This window comes from Eutrigla gurnardus (assembly GCF_963514095.1).
Source record: "Eutrigla gurnardus genome assembly, chromosome: 21".
NCBI lineage: Eukaryota > Metazoa > Chordata > Actinopteri > Perciformes > Triglidae > Eutrigla > Eutrigla gurnardus.
The window spans coordinates 17575754-17592196 of NC_139932.1; the positions used below are offsets into that span (position 1 = coordinate 17575754).

The 16443-nt window shown below is 44.1% G+C and overlaps 2 protein-coding genes across 2 annotated transcripts in view; both read right to left on the minus strand.

Annotated features, from left to right (window-relative positions):
- Positions 1 to 3948: 3948 nt before the first annotated feature.
- The window catches only part of LOC311032218 (uncharacterized protein), a 34941-nt gene continuing 22446 nt past the window's right edge, over positions 3949 to 16443 (minus strand). Inside the window, exon 3 of the mRNA XM_084038853.1 lies at positions 3949 to 4936. Within this exon, the coding sequence (XP_083894979.1) occupies positions 4578 to 4936 (359 nt within the window). The 3' untranslated portion in view covers positions 3949 to 4577. The remainder of the gene's footprint in view (positions 4937 to 16443) is intronic.
- Positions 14223 to 15722, minus strand: LOC311032184 (nuclear factor 7, ovary-like; the record flags this gene model as incomplete). Its single annotated transcript, XM_084038822.1, has 1 exon — positions 14223 to 15722. The coding sequence occupies exon 1, from the start codon at positions 15648 to 15650 to the stop codon at positions 14223 to 14225; it is 1428 nt and encodes a 475-aa protein (XP_083894948.1). The 5' UTR covers positions 15651 to 15722.

Below are 16443 nucleotides of genomic sequence, written 5' to 3' on the forward strand. Positions count from 1 at the left end.
TTGTCTGAGAACAGACTCACTAATAAAGTGCTGAATACGTTAAATGATTTTACAGGTATTTCCCCGTTGCTCTGAGTCGCTTCTTCACACTACTATGCAGGTCCGCTTAGCATTAGCCAGTTAGCATACATCGCCGTCGCTCTATTCACATCAACATCTCTCTAAAACTCGTCACTTTGGCTCATATGTACACAATTAATCCTCGAGTCGCATGTTTAACTCTTCACACACATCTTGTACACCCGTTTAAATGTATGTTTACTGACCTGTGGTAAGAATAAAGGAGATGCACGTTGTGCTGGTGTTAACTTCACGGCAGCAGGATTTATTCTTCCTCTTGACATGAAAATCCTATCCTACCACACGCGTGATGCGCCACCTAGCGGCCTGGGTGTGTCACAGCAGTATATAAGTGCAAGTGCCAGTGAATGCAGAAATGAATGAATATAAGTAAACCAATAAGTGAAAAATGATCAATAACAAATGATAGTAGGGGTGCCTGTTTTTCCTATCTATTTTCTCCTACTGTTCCTACTGTTTCTGTTTCCAGCCCTCTACACCAACATGCACAATTATTAAACATTACAATAATGTATTTAAAAAATCCACAAAATGACTCAAATTCAAGGTTTTGTTGTTTTGTATTTTCCCCCAATTTTCTGATACTTTGACTAAAACCATCAACCGATTAAATGACAATAGAAACAATCGTTAATTGCAGTACTAATCCACACAATCTTTAGTTTTATTTCATGGACATTTTACAATTTTCTTGCCCATTTGGGCTGCTCTCATGTGGATTTATACCCGGAAGGGAACTATTATCAAGCAACGTCTAGGATCTCTGTCAACAACATAGCCGAATTCTGATAGTTAAAGAATAAAGTATTTAATAAGAACTGGATAGTAAAAATATACAGGTAATTTACAAAGCAGGGCACACTCGCTTAGACTCGACAGACCACACAAGGTAGTTAACTGCCCGAACATCACAAAAAACAATGTACCCATGTACAGAGGCTTAACGTCCTCGACATGGAGGTCTAGGGTTCGAATCCAGCCCGGGATGTATTTCCAGTATAATGTCTCTCTCTCCTCTAATTTCCTCACTATAATAAAATGCTTGATAGGCTGAGAAAAATATTAAAAAGTCATAAAAAACGCTGGTATCGCTTGTCGCACCAAGTCGGAGTGTAGTGAGTCCAAAACAGTCATAAAAAGCCAAGGTCAAATTTTTAGAGAAAAAAAAGTCATACCATAGCATGTCGGAAATTCGCGAAAAAATCAGTCTAAATATATTCATAAAAAAATATTAAAAAATATTAAAAAGTCATAAAAACCGCTGGTATCGCTTGTCGCACCAAGTCGGAGTGTAGTGAGTCCAAAACAGTCATAAAAAGCCATGGTCAAATCTTTCGGGAGAAAAAAAAGTCATACTATAGCATATCGAAAAAAAAGTGAAAAATCGACAAAATTCATAAAATGTTGTAAAAATGATTTAAAAGTCATAACACATGCTTGTATATCACGTGTCAATAAAAGTCTAAGTGTAGTGAGTCCAAATGGTAGGCTGGGTGAACCCTGCCTGAACTTCCGGGAAATTTGGATTTCGCTCGGCAGTTTAGGCTGGACACCCTCAGGCTTACTTTCGCTGTTACATTGCCAGAATCTTTGGCTCCAATCAGAAACGGCCATTCTCTCCTGGCACGCTCTGATTGGTTGTAGGATCCAATTGCGTACGGAGTAATTTGAACGATGCCCATTGATCCTGCCTCTTGAGCAGTAGAAACAAAGCGCAGCTTCCCCAGACTAATGTTCAATCTTAAAAGATTGACCTTAGTATGGTGAAAACCAGACTATCCAAATGGTCAAATTTTGGTCAAATTTTGGAAAAAATAAAGTCATACTGTAGCATGTGGAAAATTCCAGAAAAAAATCTGTCGAAATAAATTTATAAAAAAATATTAAAAAGCAGTCGTATGGCTTGTCGTGCCAAGCCTTTTTTTCAGATTTTTTTCTGGCATAGATACTTTTAATTTAGCAGTGGATAGAGAGGAAACATGCAGAAAAGGACCTCCGGCCGGGATTCGAACCGGGGTGGGCTGCGTATATGTGTACACAGGATGCGCTCTAACCACTCGACCCCCAAGTCTGAGTGTAGTGAGTCCAAAACAGTCATAAAAAGCCATGGTCAACTTTTTCGAGGAAAAAAAAACAGTCATATGATAGCATGTTGAAAATTCACGAAAAAATCAGTCGAAATATATTCATGAAAAATTATGGAAAATTATTAAAAAGTCATAAAAACCGCTCATATCGCTTGACGCGCCAAGTCTGAGTGTAGTGAGTCCAAAACAGTCATAAAAAGCCATGGTCAAATAAAAAATAAATAAAGTCATACTATAGCATGTCGAAAAAAAAGTAAAAAATCAACAAAATTCATAAAATGTTGTAAAAATGTTTTAAAAGTCATAACATATGCTTATATATCGGGTGTCAATCAAAGTCTGAGTGTAGTGAGTCCAAAGCTATGGTCAATTTTTTCAGGGAAAAAAAAAGTCATATTATAGCATGTCGGAAATTCACAAAAAAAATCTGTCAAAATAAATGTATAAAAAAATATTAAAAAGTCGTAAAAAGCAGTCGTATGGCTTGTCGTGCCAAGCCTTTTTTCAGATTTTTTTCTGGCATAGATACCTTTAATTTAGCAGTGGATAGAGAGGAAACATGTGAGGAAGGGGGATGTGACATGCAACAAAGGAACTCTGGCCAGGATTCGAACCGGGGTCGGCTGCGTATATGTGTACACAGGATGCGCTCTAACCACTTGTCCACGAAGTCTGAGTGTCATGGGTCCAAAACAGCCATAAAAAGCCATGGTAAAATTTTACCCCCGAATAAAAAAAGTCATACTATAGCATGTCGAAAATTCACAAAATAAGTTGAACCACAAAATTCATAAACAATTATTAAAAATTATGTAAAAGTCCTAAAAATCTCTGGTATTGCTTGTCCCGCCAAGTCTGAGTGTAGTGAATCCAAAACAGTCATAAAAAGACATGGTCAATATTTTACCCCAAAAACAAAGTCATAGCATGTTGAAAATTCACAAACAGGCAGATGGTACGGTAACGAGACAGGAAAGATTCATGTTAGACATGAAGATCAAAAGGAACCACGGCTGGCCATCTTTCTATTTCAACATCCACAAGAGACGAGGTCGAGTCAGTCAACAGTTCATATGATTCTAAAATGAGACTTCCTCAGACATGTGGGATATCTGTGAAGTTGTTTAGTTAACCTCCAGCTATACTTACTCAAACATATCAGTGCCAACATGAACTATTATTAAACGTTACAATAATGTTTTAAGAAAAAAATACACAAAATGACTCGTTTTTATTTTTTATTTTATCACAATTTTCTGATACTTTATTGATTAAAACCATCAACAAATGAATGACATGAAACAATCTAGTTGCAGCACTAATCCACACAATCTTTACATGAATTTCATGGACATGTTATAGTGTTCTTGCAGATTTAGGCTGCTCTCATGTGGATTTATACCCAGAAGAGAACTATTATCAAGCAATTTCTGCAGGATGTTCTACAGTCAAAGAAAAGACAAATAAGGAGTTTGTTCGTATGCCTGAAACTAAAGTGGTATATAGAATGTCTGACAATCAACAGTCACACTTGGTAGAGAGATAACGGAGATTCTTACATCAACATTCAGTAAATCAGGATGATTGACATTCATTTTTAAATCTGAATAAACGACGAGCACCACTATGAAGAACTGGAGATGAGAGGTTCACGAACGTACCGAATCTATTGATCTTTAAGATGAACGATGGGAATGGAGTAGGTTTTTTTTTTTTTTTTAATGCACACACAAGCTCCTCCTTTGCTTCTGAGTGAAACGGAGAACAGGCACAAGGGGAGGAGTGCAGCAGAGTACAGGTGGTGCGGTGCTTGTTTGATATGCAAATATCGCATGACGTCATCTGAGTCGTCCACTTCTGATCTAAATCTTACCCTATCATTGTAAAATGAGTTAACCCCAGGTTGGCTTCTTAAAAACGGATCCACAAGATCTGTCTCCCTTCAAAGAGCCATAAATTCCATCTCTGCTGAGAGCTCACCTCCCTTCCTGAACATCACAGAAACCTCCCTTTCACACATTTTGATATCAGCAGGTCTAGCATCACTGGCTCGTCCGATACCAAACCTGGGGAAGAGTTTCTCAGTGAAAGTGTCCAAAGTAAAGTTATAATCAATATCTCAGAATAACTCAGATTTCCCACCAGTAGAATATATGTTGATGGGAAGTCTGCATTTGAATGATTCTGATCTAAGTCATTGTAAAATGAGTTAACCCCTTAAAAACGGATCTACAAGATCCGTCTCCCTTCAAAGAGACATAAATCCCACCTCTGCTGAGAGCTCACCTCCCTCCCTGACAATCAACAGTCACACTTGGTAGAGAGATAACGGGGAGATTCTTACATCAACATTCAGTGTTTCTAAACAGTAAATCATCATTCAAATGAAACACTGATCTTTATGAAATCCTAATGATTTGCTGAGAGCTCACCTCCCTCCCTGAACATCACAGAAACCTCACTTTCACACATTTTGATATCAGCAGGTCTAGCATCACTAGCTCGTCCGATACCGAACCTGGGGAAGAGTTTCTCAGTGAAAGTGTCTCTGTAAGTCCAGATATGAGTCATGTCTTCAGGGTTGTAGAAAGACACCTTCCCCCCATCATAGTCCAGCTGGACTCTGATCCTCTGGGGACTCTTCTTCACTCTGACAGTCTCACCATTGCCATAAAAGTATTTTCCATTCTTATATAATAAACTCCAGATTCCATACTTTGGTGAATGAAACATCTTTCCCGTCCTGTCATGTGACTCTTTTGCCAAACCTACCGACCAGTTCGGAAGGTCTCCCACTTCCACCTCCCAGCTGTGTTTCCCTGAGCTGAAGCCCTCAGAACCCAGAATGATGGCATACTTGTTTCTCTCTGGATTGTCAGGAAGCTGCAGGAGTGTGGACCGTCTCACCCTGGTCAGATCATCAAACAGATGGAGACTAGGGAATGCAGTGTTTGGGTCCAGAATGACAGGACTGAAGTGAACCATGTCCTTCATCTTCTCCCAGACCCTGAAGGACAGGTTGCCCAGATGCTTGGCCACATCTATCAGCGCCCCTGAGACCAGCTGTGGATCTGACAGTGAGGTCTGGACTCTGGTTCTGGTCTGAGTGGATTTATAACTGCTGAGGAATGGCACGTTGTCTTTCTGCAGGTCTTTTTCAACAGCAGAGATACTGTCTGACAGAGAGGAGATCTGATCCTGGATCACCTTCATCTCTCTGCTGATCCTCTTCCCCTTCTGCTCCTCTTCCTCCCTCAGAGCTGCCAGTCTGGACTCCTCTTCCTCTTTCAGGAACTGGTGCAGCTTGTTGAACTCTGCTCTGATCCGTGTCTCTATGGACGACAGCTGACTCTTGGAGTGTTGAATCATTCCACTGTATGTTTCCTCCACTTGTTTGTGTTTGACCCTCTTGTCCTGCAGAGACTCCAAGTCAGATCTCAGCTGGTCCTTCAGGTCTCTGACTGCTTGTTCTATAGGAATCACCTTGTGACCCTGGTGGAGAGAAAACTCACAGACCGTACACACAACTCCATCTTCATCCTCACAGAACAGTTTAGACTCTTCTGGGTGTTTACACACCACCTCCCCCTTCTCCTCTCCCTTTTCTGTCTCAGGTGATCCAGTTTTCTTTCTCTCTTTGAAGGAGTCAGCCAGTCTCTTCAGGCTGAAGTTCACCAGAGGATGTTCTTTGGAGGATTTTCTTTCACAAACGGGACAGTTTTTGTTGTTCGCCTTTCCCCAGAATTGTTCCAGGCAGCTTGAACAGAAGCTGTGGTTGCAGCTCAGAGACACAGGATCTCTGAAAGTCTCTGAACACACGTAGCAGGTCAGGTAACTTTCAAGATCTCTCTCTGCCATTTCTTCTGGTTTGAACGATCCTTTAACAACAAGACTCACCAAAGCCGTGTCCTTTTACTGATCACAATCCTAATGAACCGTGTTTGTAGGCGACGTCCGTCAGCCTGGAATGGCGTCTCACTTCAAGTACGTCGAGTCACCTTCAAGTTTCACTTATCATTTAAGTTAATCATTGACAGCTGACATATCATTTCATCACCAGTAGATACTACGGTGGCCCTGAAGGGCCAACCACAACAACAATTCAGACAACACCAGTCAACAGTTTGTTACACTATCACTATGAACGGCCCTCTTCACTTGGTTGGTTGCAAAAAATTCCAAGATGTCATCGGCCAAAATCCAAGATGACGATGGACACAATGCAGAACTAGATGCTTCAAAACCATCAGACAACAAAAGCAGCACCAAATCGCACATTAAATATTAGCATATTCATGAATCTGCATTTGGTGGTGTAAAATTTTAACATGACTGAATCTTAGTAGATCACTCTGCGTTACAAGAACAAAACTACGTTTTAATGTGGCATGAAAAAGAGTCACAAAAAAGTTATGAAATAAGTTCCAAAAAAGTCATAGTAAAGTATGTTAATAAAGTCGTAGTATAGCATGTCGAAAAAATAATACAAAAGTTATAGTATAGTATGTTGAAAATTGTCATAGTATAGTATGTTAATAAAGTCATAGTAAAGTATGTTAAAAAAGTCATAGTATATCTCCAAGAGCATGGTGTCCAAAATGGCAGCAGCGGTAGGTAGAGGTGCCGCTGGTGGAGTGAGAATCCGAACAAAACCTGATATATACACAACTGCCAGTGGGAAAGTTATTCTGGAAGACGAACTTTTAAACTTTCTTGTTGTCAAAATGAAAACCCTGAGTCAAGATGACATTGTGTTAATGGCTGTGAACCACTTCGGATCTGAGTGGATTGAGAACTCCAAGAAGGTGCTGTTTGAACTCTACCCAAGCACCCAGCGCAATGTGATACACAAAGGGGCACTAAAAGACACTAACAATGTCAAAAGCTGTTTGAAACTGCTTAATGAGGTTGGTGAAAACATCCCTCATTTCGTGTCTCATTACCTCGATGAACTTCCGCCAGTGATTTTTAATAGCCCGGATGTGTCCTGCCTGTTTAGCAGAATTGAACATCTTAGCGCGGAGGTCACAGTTATGAAGCAGGCTATGTCTACTCAGACAAGTGCCTGTGAGGATCTACGCGCGGTAACGGTGGATATAAGACAACGTCTGTGTGCGATCGAAAAAGCCTGATTCGAGCGGAGTGACTGTGGCTACTGTGAGGTGAACCAGGCCGGCGGCAGCGAGGAGACATCTAGCCGGAGTTCAGACTGTGCTACACTTGCACCTGGCGGGAGAAGCGCAGCAAAGGGAGCCACGGGCGACAATGGCATTGCAATATCACCTAAATGGACCAGTGTTGTGACGGAGGGTCGCCAATTAAAATATGCCACTGGGAAATCTACTACGCAGTCCAAACCCCACCTGAACCCCTCCAGAGAGAAGAGGACAACCGGGATTGTTGGATCTTGTGCTGGGGGGAGCATAAAAGCCATAACAACAAAGTCGGTGAGTGTTTTCGCTACACACTTCTCGCCTGACTTGGAGCCGGACACACTAGCTATTTACCTGAAAGAAAAACCGTGATGTCACTTGTGAAAAGATAGACACTGTACATGCACGCTGCGGCTCATTCAAAGTAACTGCCATATGCAGAGAGGTGGGTGAAATGTATGAACCAGCTGTGGCCAGAAGGGACTTTTGTGAGGCTCTTCTTTGAGGCGCGCAAACCCAGGGCTGCTGCAGGCCCAGTGGATGAGTTTGCAAGGGAAGTGGCATCTGAGAACGGGACTGAAATTTAGATATGTCTGTGTCTACAATGACGGGTATTAGAGTTGTGTCATACAACTCGCATGGCCTGCGCCTCGGACATGGGGCAGGGGACAAAGCGCAGCGAATCGTAATTGACAAGCTTTTGGAGAACACTGACATTTGTGCATACAAGAAACGTTTTTAGCGAAGAAGGATTTAGATCAACTAAACTCTGTTAATAATGACTTCCATGGAGCAGGGGAGTCTACAACAGATCTAAGCACCGGTATCCTGAGGGGCAGAATTCCTGGGGGAGTGGCCATACTTTGGCACAAGAAATACGATCCACTGATCACGGTTATTAGGCTTGAGATTGACTGGGGCATTGCCCTCAAAATTGTACATAATGATAAAGCTTTTGTTATCTTAAATGTGTATACTCTTTATGAATGTAATACAAATTAGTATGAATATATTAACAGGCTTGGTTTCATAAGCTCGTTTATTAAGGAAAATGCATATACTTGTATATGTATTGTGGGTGACATGAATGCTGATATCTCAGACAAGAAATCCTTGTTTGGCCAACACCTAGTGCAGTTCTGTGAAGACAGCAAGCTGGTTCTCTCCAGCAAGGTGCTTTTGCCTGTAGATAGCTACACATACACAAGTGAAGCATGGCATACAACATCCTGGCTGGATCACTGTGTATGTACAGCTGATGCTCATGACTGTTTAGAGAAGGTGGAAATAATGTATGAGATGGCTACAACCGATCATGTACCAGTTTCATTGATGTTAAATGTTGAGAGCCTACCTGAACTGTCCAGCCTTGATAGCCATGATCTAAGTGAGAAACTAGACTGGGCAAGGATGTCAGAAAAGGATCTCTGGCATTACAAGTTATCGACTGATAGATTCAAGATACGTAGGGTGGGTGGAGGGGGTCTGGGGGCAGGGCTCAGGAGGCCGGGCATGAGGGCGCCCCAGTGGACGGGGCCGCTCAGGAGGCCGGGCATGAGGGCGCCCCAGCGGGCGGGGCCGCTCAGGAGGCCGGGCATGAGGGCGCCCCAGCGGGCGGGGCCGCTCAGGAGGCCGGGCATGAGGGTGACCTAGCGGGCGGGACCGCTCAGGAGGCCGGGCATGAGGGCGACCTAGCGGGCAGGACGGCTCAGGAGGCCGGGCATGAGGGCGACCTAGCCGACGGGGCCGCTCAGGAAGGCGACGTGGAGCAGGCGTAGGACAACCCCCCGTCGGAACAGGAACGGGTGACGAGCGGACCTCCCAAAGGCTGCTCGGAGCAGGCGTAGGACGGCCCCCCGTCGGAACAGGAACGGGTGACGAGCGGACCTCCCGAAGGCTGCGTGGAGCAGGCGTGGGACGGCCCCCCGTCGGAACAGGAACGGGTGACGAGCGGACCTCCCGAAGGCTGCGTGGAGCAGGCGTGGGACGGCCCCCCGTCGGAACAGGAACGGGTGACGAGCGGACCTCCCGAAGGCTGCGTGGAGCAGGCGTGGGACGGCCCCCCGTCGGAACAGGAATGGGTGACAGGCGAACCCCCAATAGGCTGCGAGGAGCAGGTGTGGGACGGTCCCCTGTCTGGGCTGGTGCCGGGCGATCCTCCACCGGGACTGGTGACGGACGGGCCGCCGACTGAAGACCACTGGAGAGTGTCGACCGGGCCGCCGACTGAAGACCACTGGAGAGTGTCGACCGGGCCGCCGACTGAAGACCACTGGCAGGCGTCGACCGGGCCGCCGACTGAAGACCACTGGCAGGCGTCGACCGGGCCGCCGACTGAAGACCACTGGCAGGTGTCGACCGGGCCGCCGACTGAAGACCACTGGCAGGTGTCGACCGGACCGCCGACTGAAGACCACTGGCAGGTGTCGACCGGGCCGCCGACTGAAGACCACTGGCAGGTGTCGACCGGGCCGCCGACTGAAGACCACTGGCAGGCGTCGACCGGGCCGCCGACTGAAGACCACTGGCAGGCGTCGACCGGGCCGCCGACTGAAGACCACTGGCAGGCGTCGACCGGACCGCCGACTGAAGACCAATGGCAGGTGTCGATCGGGCCGCCGACTGAAGACCACTGGCAGGTGTCGACCGGGCCGCCGACTGAAGACCACTGGCAGGTGTCGACCGGACCGCCGACTGAAGACCACTGGCAGGTGTCGACCGGACCGCCGACTGAAGACCACTGGCAGGTGTCGACCGGACCGTCGACTGAAGACCAGTGACCGAGACATGGGCTAGTGGCGCGGCTGTGACCGAGGCATGGGCTGGTTGCTTGGCTGTGACCGAGGCGTGGGCTGGTGGCTTGGCTGTGACTGTGGACGGAGCTGGTAGCGTGGCTGCGGAGGATGGCCGGAGTTCAGGGGTTGAGAGAAAGCCCCTGACCCAGGCAGGCAATGAGCCCCTGAGCCACGGGCTGGCAGAAACCAGCCCCCTGGCCCTAGCCAGGGCCGACTGCCTCTCCTCCTCTCCTTCAGCATGCCTGTGTTCGGCCTGGAGACACTGGAGTCTGTAGGTCGCCTCCCGAAGCTCATGTGTTGAGCCACATAAAAAAAAAGGCTGCTGAGTCCATAGTTTGCTTCTGCTGGGTCCTTTAGGGTTGGTTCATTCTGTCAGGTTCGGACAAGACGTGGACTCGAAAAAGGAGGTGAGGACCCAAATGCAGTAGAAAAGAAAGATTTATTTAAATAATAAACTAAAAACAAAACAAGAACTAAGACCAGAACAAAGTATCAACCAAAAACCACCAAGGCAAAAACATGACCGTCAAAGAAACACTTACAAAAAGGAACCAAAACACGAAGAGACACGGGAGGCAGGACGAGGTACAAAAATATCCAAGACGAGACGTGGTGCAGCATGCAGGGGAAGACAATGACCAGCGACAGCGACAGTGACAGCGACAGTGACAGCAACATCGACAACGACATTGACAATGAACCAACAAGAGACAGGGGAAACACACAGACTATATACACAGGGAGGCAGGGAGCTGATGAGGGACAGGTGAAACGCATCAGGGCAGGCATGGTAATCAACACGAGAGGGTGGGGGAGTCAAGACAGCGGAAACAACAAGGACCAGGAAGTACGAGACAGGAACTGACACTGAGGGCAAAATAAAACAGGAAATCAAAACCAATGAAACAGAACATGACAAAAACACAGATCGTGACACCATCTTCTATCCTATGTGATGACATTAACTGTAATGACCAGAATCATAGTAAAGGTCTCTGTATAATGTATGAGAAGATTGTAAACTGTCTTATCAGTAGTGGTGTTATAAGAATTTTGTATAACCTCATGTCTTAAAGTTTTTTTCAGGTTACAGCTTTATGTGTTGAACTGTTTATTACTTTAGTATCCCCATGGCTGACCTAAATGTTATCAGAGGCCTGGTAGTCATGATGTCTTGTTCTGCATGAAGGTTAACTGTCAATGACGCGTTATCTCCTGTGCCTTTAAAAGACTCAAGTCACAACAATGATTGGAGCACTTCCTCTGTAGCATCCTCACACGTTGTTGCATTGTAACTGCTCCTCTTGTACAAGATTCAAGTCAGACGTCGACTTTACTTATGTCTCCGATCTCCTCCATGGGTGAATTTATTCGTTTACGGGAAAATTCTTTTAACAAGTGGTAAACGTTTCTGCAACAAAAGACGTAAACAACATAATTCCAGACCAGGATGGAATGAATATGTGGCTGAGCTCCATGCAGAGGCCAAAGAAGCTTTTAAAAACCTGGGTGTTATCAGGGAGAGCTAGACATGGCCCGAGGTTGAGTGTAAAAAACAGGCAAATGCACGATTCAAGTATGCTGTGCGTTTTATTAAAAGAAACGAGCAGGCTATGAGGGCGAACGCCATGGCCAAAAAGCTTCAGCAAAATAATGCCAATGACTTCTGGAAAGAAGTTAAGGTTATTAATAACAGTAAGATGCCTTTGCCGTCTAGTGTTGCTGGGGTCACTGGACCTGAAAATATTGCAGAACTCTGGAGCAAACATTACAGTAACATTTTTAATTGTGAGTGAGAAATGTTATGCTGGAAATGTTCTTTTTAACAACAGTGTGTTTATTAGACCTGATGATGTGTACTCTGCCATTGAGAAATTGTCCATGAACAAAGCATGTGGTCTTGATCAGATATCAGCAGAACATCTAAAACATGCCTGTCATAGATTACATGTCTTGCTTGCTATGTGTTTCACTGGGTTATTAATGCATGGCATACTGCCTGACTCTATGTTGTCTGTACTGTTAGTGCCTGTGATTAAAGACAAAACTGGAAAAATCTCCAGCATAGATAACTACAGGCCTATTGCTCTAGCTAGCATAATTTCTAAAGTGCTAGAAATAATTATTTTAGATCGGCTTAGTGAGTATGTAGGAACCGCTGACAACCAGTTTGGTTTTAAAAGCAAGCTTGGTACAGATCAGTGTGTGTATGCTCTAAAAGAAATCATTAGTAAATACAGACGGCAGAACTCCACCATGTTTATGTGTTTCCTAGATGCGTCAAAAGCATTTGATAGAGTCAATCATGGCAAACTGTTTTCCAAACTCCAAGAGCGTGGTGTCCCACTTCACTTGATAAGGATCCTGCAGTTCTGGTACACGCAACAGACCATGCAAATCAGATGGGGCAGTAGTATATCTGCACCCTTTCATGTAACTAATGGGGTGAGACAGGGTGGCATCTTGTCACCTCTCCTCTTCAATATTTACATGGATGATCTCTCCATGAAGCTTAGTCAATGCAAGACTGGATGTATGGTAGGTGATAGTCTCATTAACCATCTCGTATATGCTGATGATCTGGTCATCATGTCTCCATACAGTGCTAGGCTACAGCAATTACTTAAAGTGTGCTCAAGCTATGGAGCCCAGTATGACATTATGTTTAACCCTAAGAAGAGTGTCATTCTGATTGCTTAAACTAAGGAGGATCAGAAGCAAAAGTTTCCCTCATTTCTACTGTCTGACCGCCCTTTAGATGTTGTTAAGAGACTACGGTATTTGGGTCACATCATCAATGAGGATCTGTGTGATGATGATGACATCCGGCGTCAGTGCTGTAAGCTCTATGCTCAGGCCAATATGCTGGCCCGCAGATTCCATATGTGCACGGATGACGTTAAAGTTAGTCTCTTCAGAGCCTACTGTACTCCTCTTTACACAGCTCATCTCTGGTGTAAATATACCACAGCAAAGCTAAAGAAGCTACAGGTAGCATATAATGATGCATTCAGGATCCTCCTTAAGCTGCCAAGATGGACAAGTGCAAGCACTTTATTTGTTAATAGTAATGTCCCCACCTTCCATGCTGTGTTGAGGAATCTTATGTATACATAGTATAGTATGTTAAAAAAGTCATTGTATAGTATGTTAAACAAAATTCATAGTAAAGTATGTTAAAAAAGTCATAGTATAATATGTTAAACAAAATTCATAGTAAAGTATGTTAAAAAAAGTCATAGTATAATATGTTAAACAAAAATCATAGTAAAGTATGTTAAAAACGTCATAGTAAAGTATGTTAAAAAAGTCATAGTAAAGTATGTTAAAAAAGTCATAGTAAAGTATGTTAAAAACGTCATAGTAAAGTATGTTAAAAAAGTCATAGTAAAGTATGTTAAAAACGTCATAGTAAAGTATGTTAAAAACGTCATAGTAAAGTATGTTAAAAACGTCATAGTAAAGTATGTTAAAAACGTCATAGTAAAGTATGTTAAAAAAAGTCATAGTAAAGTATGTTAAAAACGTCATAGTAAAGCATGTTAAAAAAAGTCATAGTAAAGTATGTTAAAAACGTCATAGTAAAGTATGTTAAAAACGTCATAGTAAAGTATGTTAAAAACGTCATAGTAAAGTATGTTAAAAAAAGTCATAGTAAAGTATGTTAAAAAAAGTCATAGTATAATATGTTAAACAAAATTCATAGTAAAGTATGTTAAAAAAGTCACAAACTCAAAAAGACAAAATGAGCCAAAGACAACGCAGCAGCATCTGGATGCACGTTTCTCATGACACAAACGGTAAAACAAAGAGTAATATTTGACAGAAAAACATCTCATTCAAATCCGGGTCAACAAATAATTTGCATCGCCACTTTAAACACCTGACAGTGAAAGTGGCGAAGCATAAAACCAAAGTAAATTATAATCAATATCTCAGTATAACTCAGATTTCCCACCAGTAGAATATATGTTGATGGGAAGTCTGCATTTGAATGATTCTGATCTAATTCATTGTAAAATGAGTTAACCCCTTAAAAACGGATCTACAAGATCCGTCTCCCTTCAAAAAGCCATACATCCCATTTCTGCTGAGAGCTCACCTCCCTACCTGAACATCAGAGAAACCTCACTTTGACACATTTTGATATCAGCAGTTTTAGCATCACTGGCTCGTCCGATACCAAACCTGGGGAAGAGTTTCTCAGTGAAAGTGTCTCTGCAAGTGCAGATGTGAGTCATGTTTTCAGGGTTGTAGAAAGACACCTTCCCCCCATCATAGTCCAGCTGGACTCTGATCCTCTGGATCCTCTTCTTCACTCTGACAGTCTTATCAGCGCCATAAATGTATTTTCCATTTATATATAATAAACGACAGATTCCATATTTTGGTATCACAGGTAACTCTTCCTTCCTGTCATATGACTCTTTTGCCAAACCTACCGACCAGTGTGGATGGTCTCCGACTTCCACCTCCCAGCTGTGTTTCCCTGAGCTGAAGCCCTCAGAACCCAGAATGACGGGATAGTTTGTGCTTCTCTCTGGATTGTCAGGAACCTGCAGGTCTGAGTCTCCCCGTCTCACCCTGGTCAGATCATCAGACAGACGGAGATTGTCAGCTGCAGTGTTTGGGTCCAGAATGACAGGACTGAAGTGAACCATGTCCTTCATCTTCTCCCAGACCCTGAAGGACAGGTTGCCCAGATGCTTGGCCACATCTATCAGCGCCCCTGAGACCAGCTGTGGATCTGACAGTGAGGTCTGGACTCTGGTTCTGGTCTGAGTGGATTTATAACTGCTGAGGAACGGCATGTTGTCTTTCTGAAGGTCTTCTTCAACGGCAGAGATACTGTCTGACAGAGAGGAGATCTGATCCTGGATCATCTTCATCTCTCTGCTGATCCTCTTCCCCTTCTGCTCCTCTTCCTCCCTCAGAACTGCCAGTCTGGACTCCTCTTCCTCTTTCAGGAACTGGTGCAGCTTGTTGAACTCTGCTCTGATCCGTCTCTCTGTGGACGACAGCTGCTTCTTGGAGTGTTGAATCATTCCATCGTATGTTTTCTCCACTTGTTTGTGTTTGACCTTCTTGTCCTGCAGAGACTCCAAGTCAGATCTCAGCCGGTCCTTCAGGTCTCTGACTGCTTGTTCTATAGGAACCACCTTGTGACCCTGGTGGAGAGAAAACTCACAGACAGGACACGCAACTCCATCTTCATCCTCACAGAACAGTTTAGACTCTTCTGGATGTTTACACACCACCTCCACCTTCTCCTCTCCCTTTTCTGTCTTAGGTGATCCAATTTTCTGTCTCTCTGCAAAGGATTTAGCCAGTCCCTTCAGGGTGAAGTTCACCGGAAGATAGTCTTTGGATGATTTTCTTTTACAAACAGGACAGTTTTTGTTGTTCTTCTTTCCCCAGAATTGTTCCAGGCAGCTTGAACAGAAGCTGTGGTTGCAGGTCAGAGACACAGGATCTCTGAAAGTCTCTGAACACACGAAGCAGGTCAGGTAACTTTCAAGATCTCTCTCGGCCATTTCTTCTGGTGTGAATAATCCTTTAACAACAAGACTCACCAAAGCCGTGTCCTTTTACTGATCACAATCCTAATGAACCGTTTGTAGTCGACGTCCGTCAGCCTGGAATGGCGTCTCACTTCAAGTATATTGAGTCACCTTCAAGTTTCACTTCTCATCATTTTAAAGGAGTCATCACCAGGAAATCGCAATTTCTCTTGTTAAAACATGCATATCTGTGTTTGACCTCAGTTGAAACTTGCCTGAAAGGCTGGAGTTTGAAAGTGGCGCCGTTTTTTCGCTTCTGCTCTTTTTCCGAACAGGAATAGCACACAAGGGTGTGCATTCCTAAAGCACGAGATTTTGATTCTGCGCCTACGGTGACGTCACCGTGGAGGCTACTTGCATAAGCCCACCCCTCTTTCACCACCCAACCCCCCCCCCCGTCCGCTACCTGACGTCCTGCTGTAAACGTGTCTCTTCAACCGTCTCTGGCTCTTCACTCTCCGGTTCGGGTTCCGACTCTGGTTCGTACATAAATGCCTGAATTCCGTAAGGTTAGTCATTTAGTGTGTGCGCCATGACAGGGGGCTGTTTATGTTTTGGAGTCTGCATGCAGGCAAGCCCCCCCGGCTCTGTCCTTCCTGCGGCGAATCAACGCGCGCCTCATTACATATTATACAATGCACATCCGGACCAGTCAAAACCTCGCGCGTAATCTCGCGTGATAAAATCGCGGTACGAAAAAGGGTCAGAACAAGCTCAATGTTTGATAAAAATTTTTTTTTTTTTTTCTAATAAGTTTTACGAATTG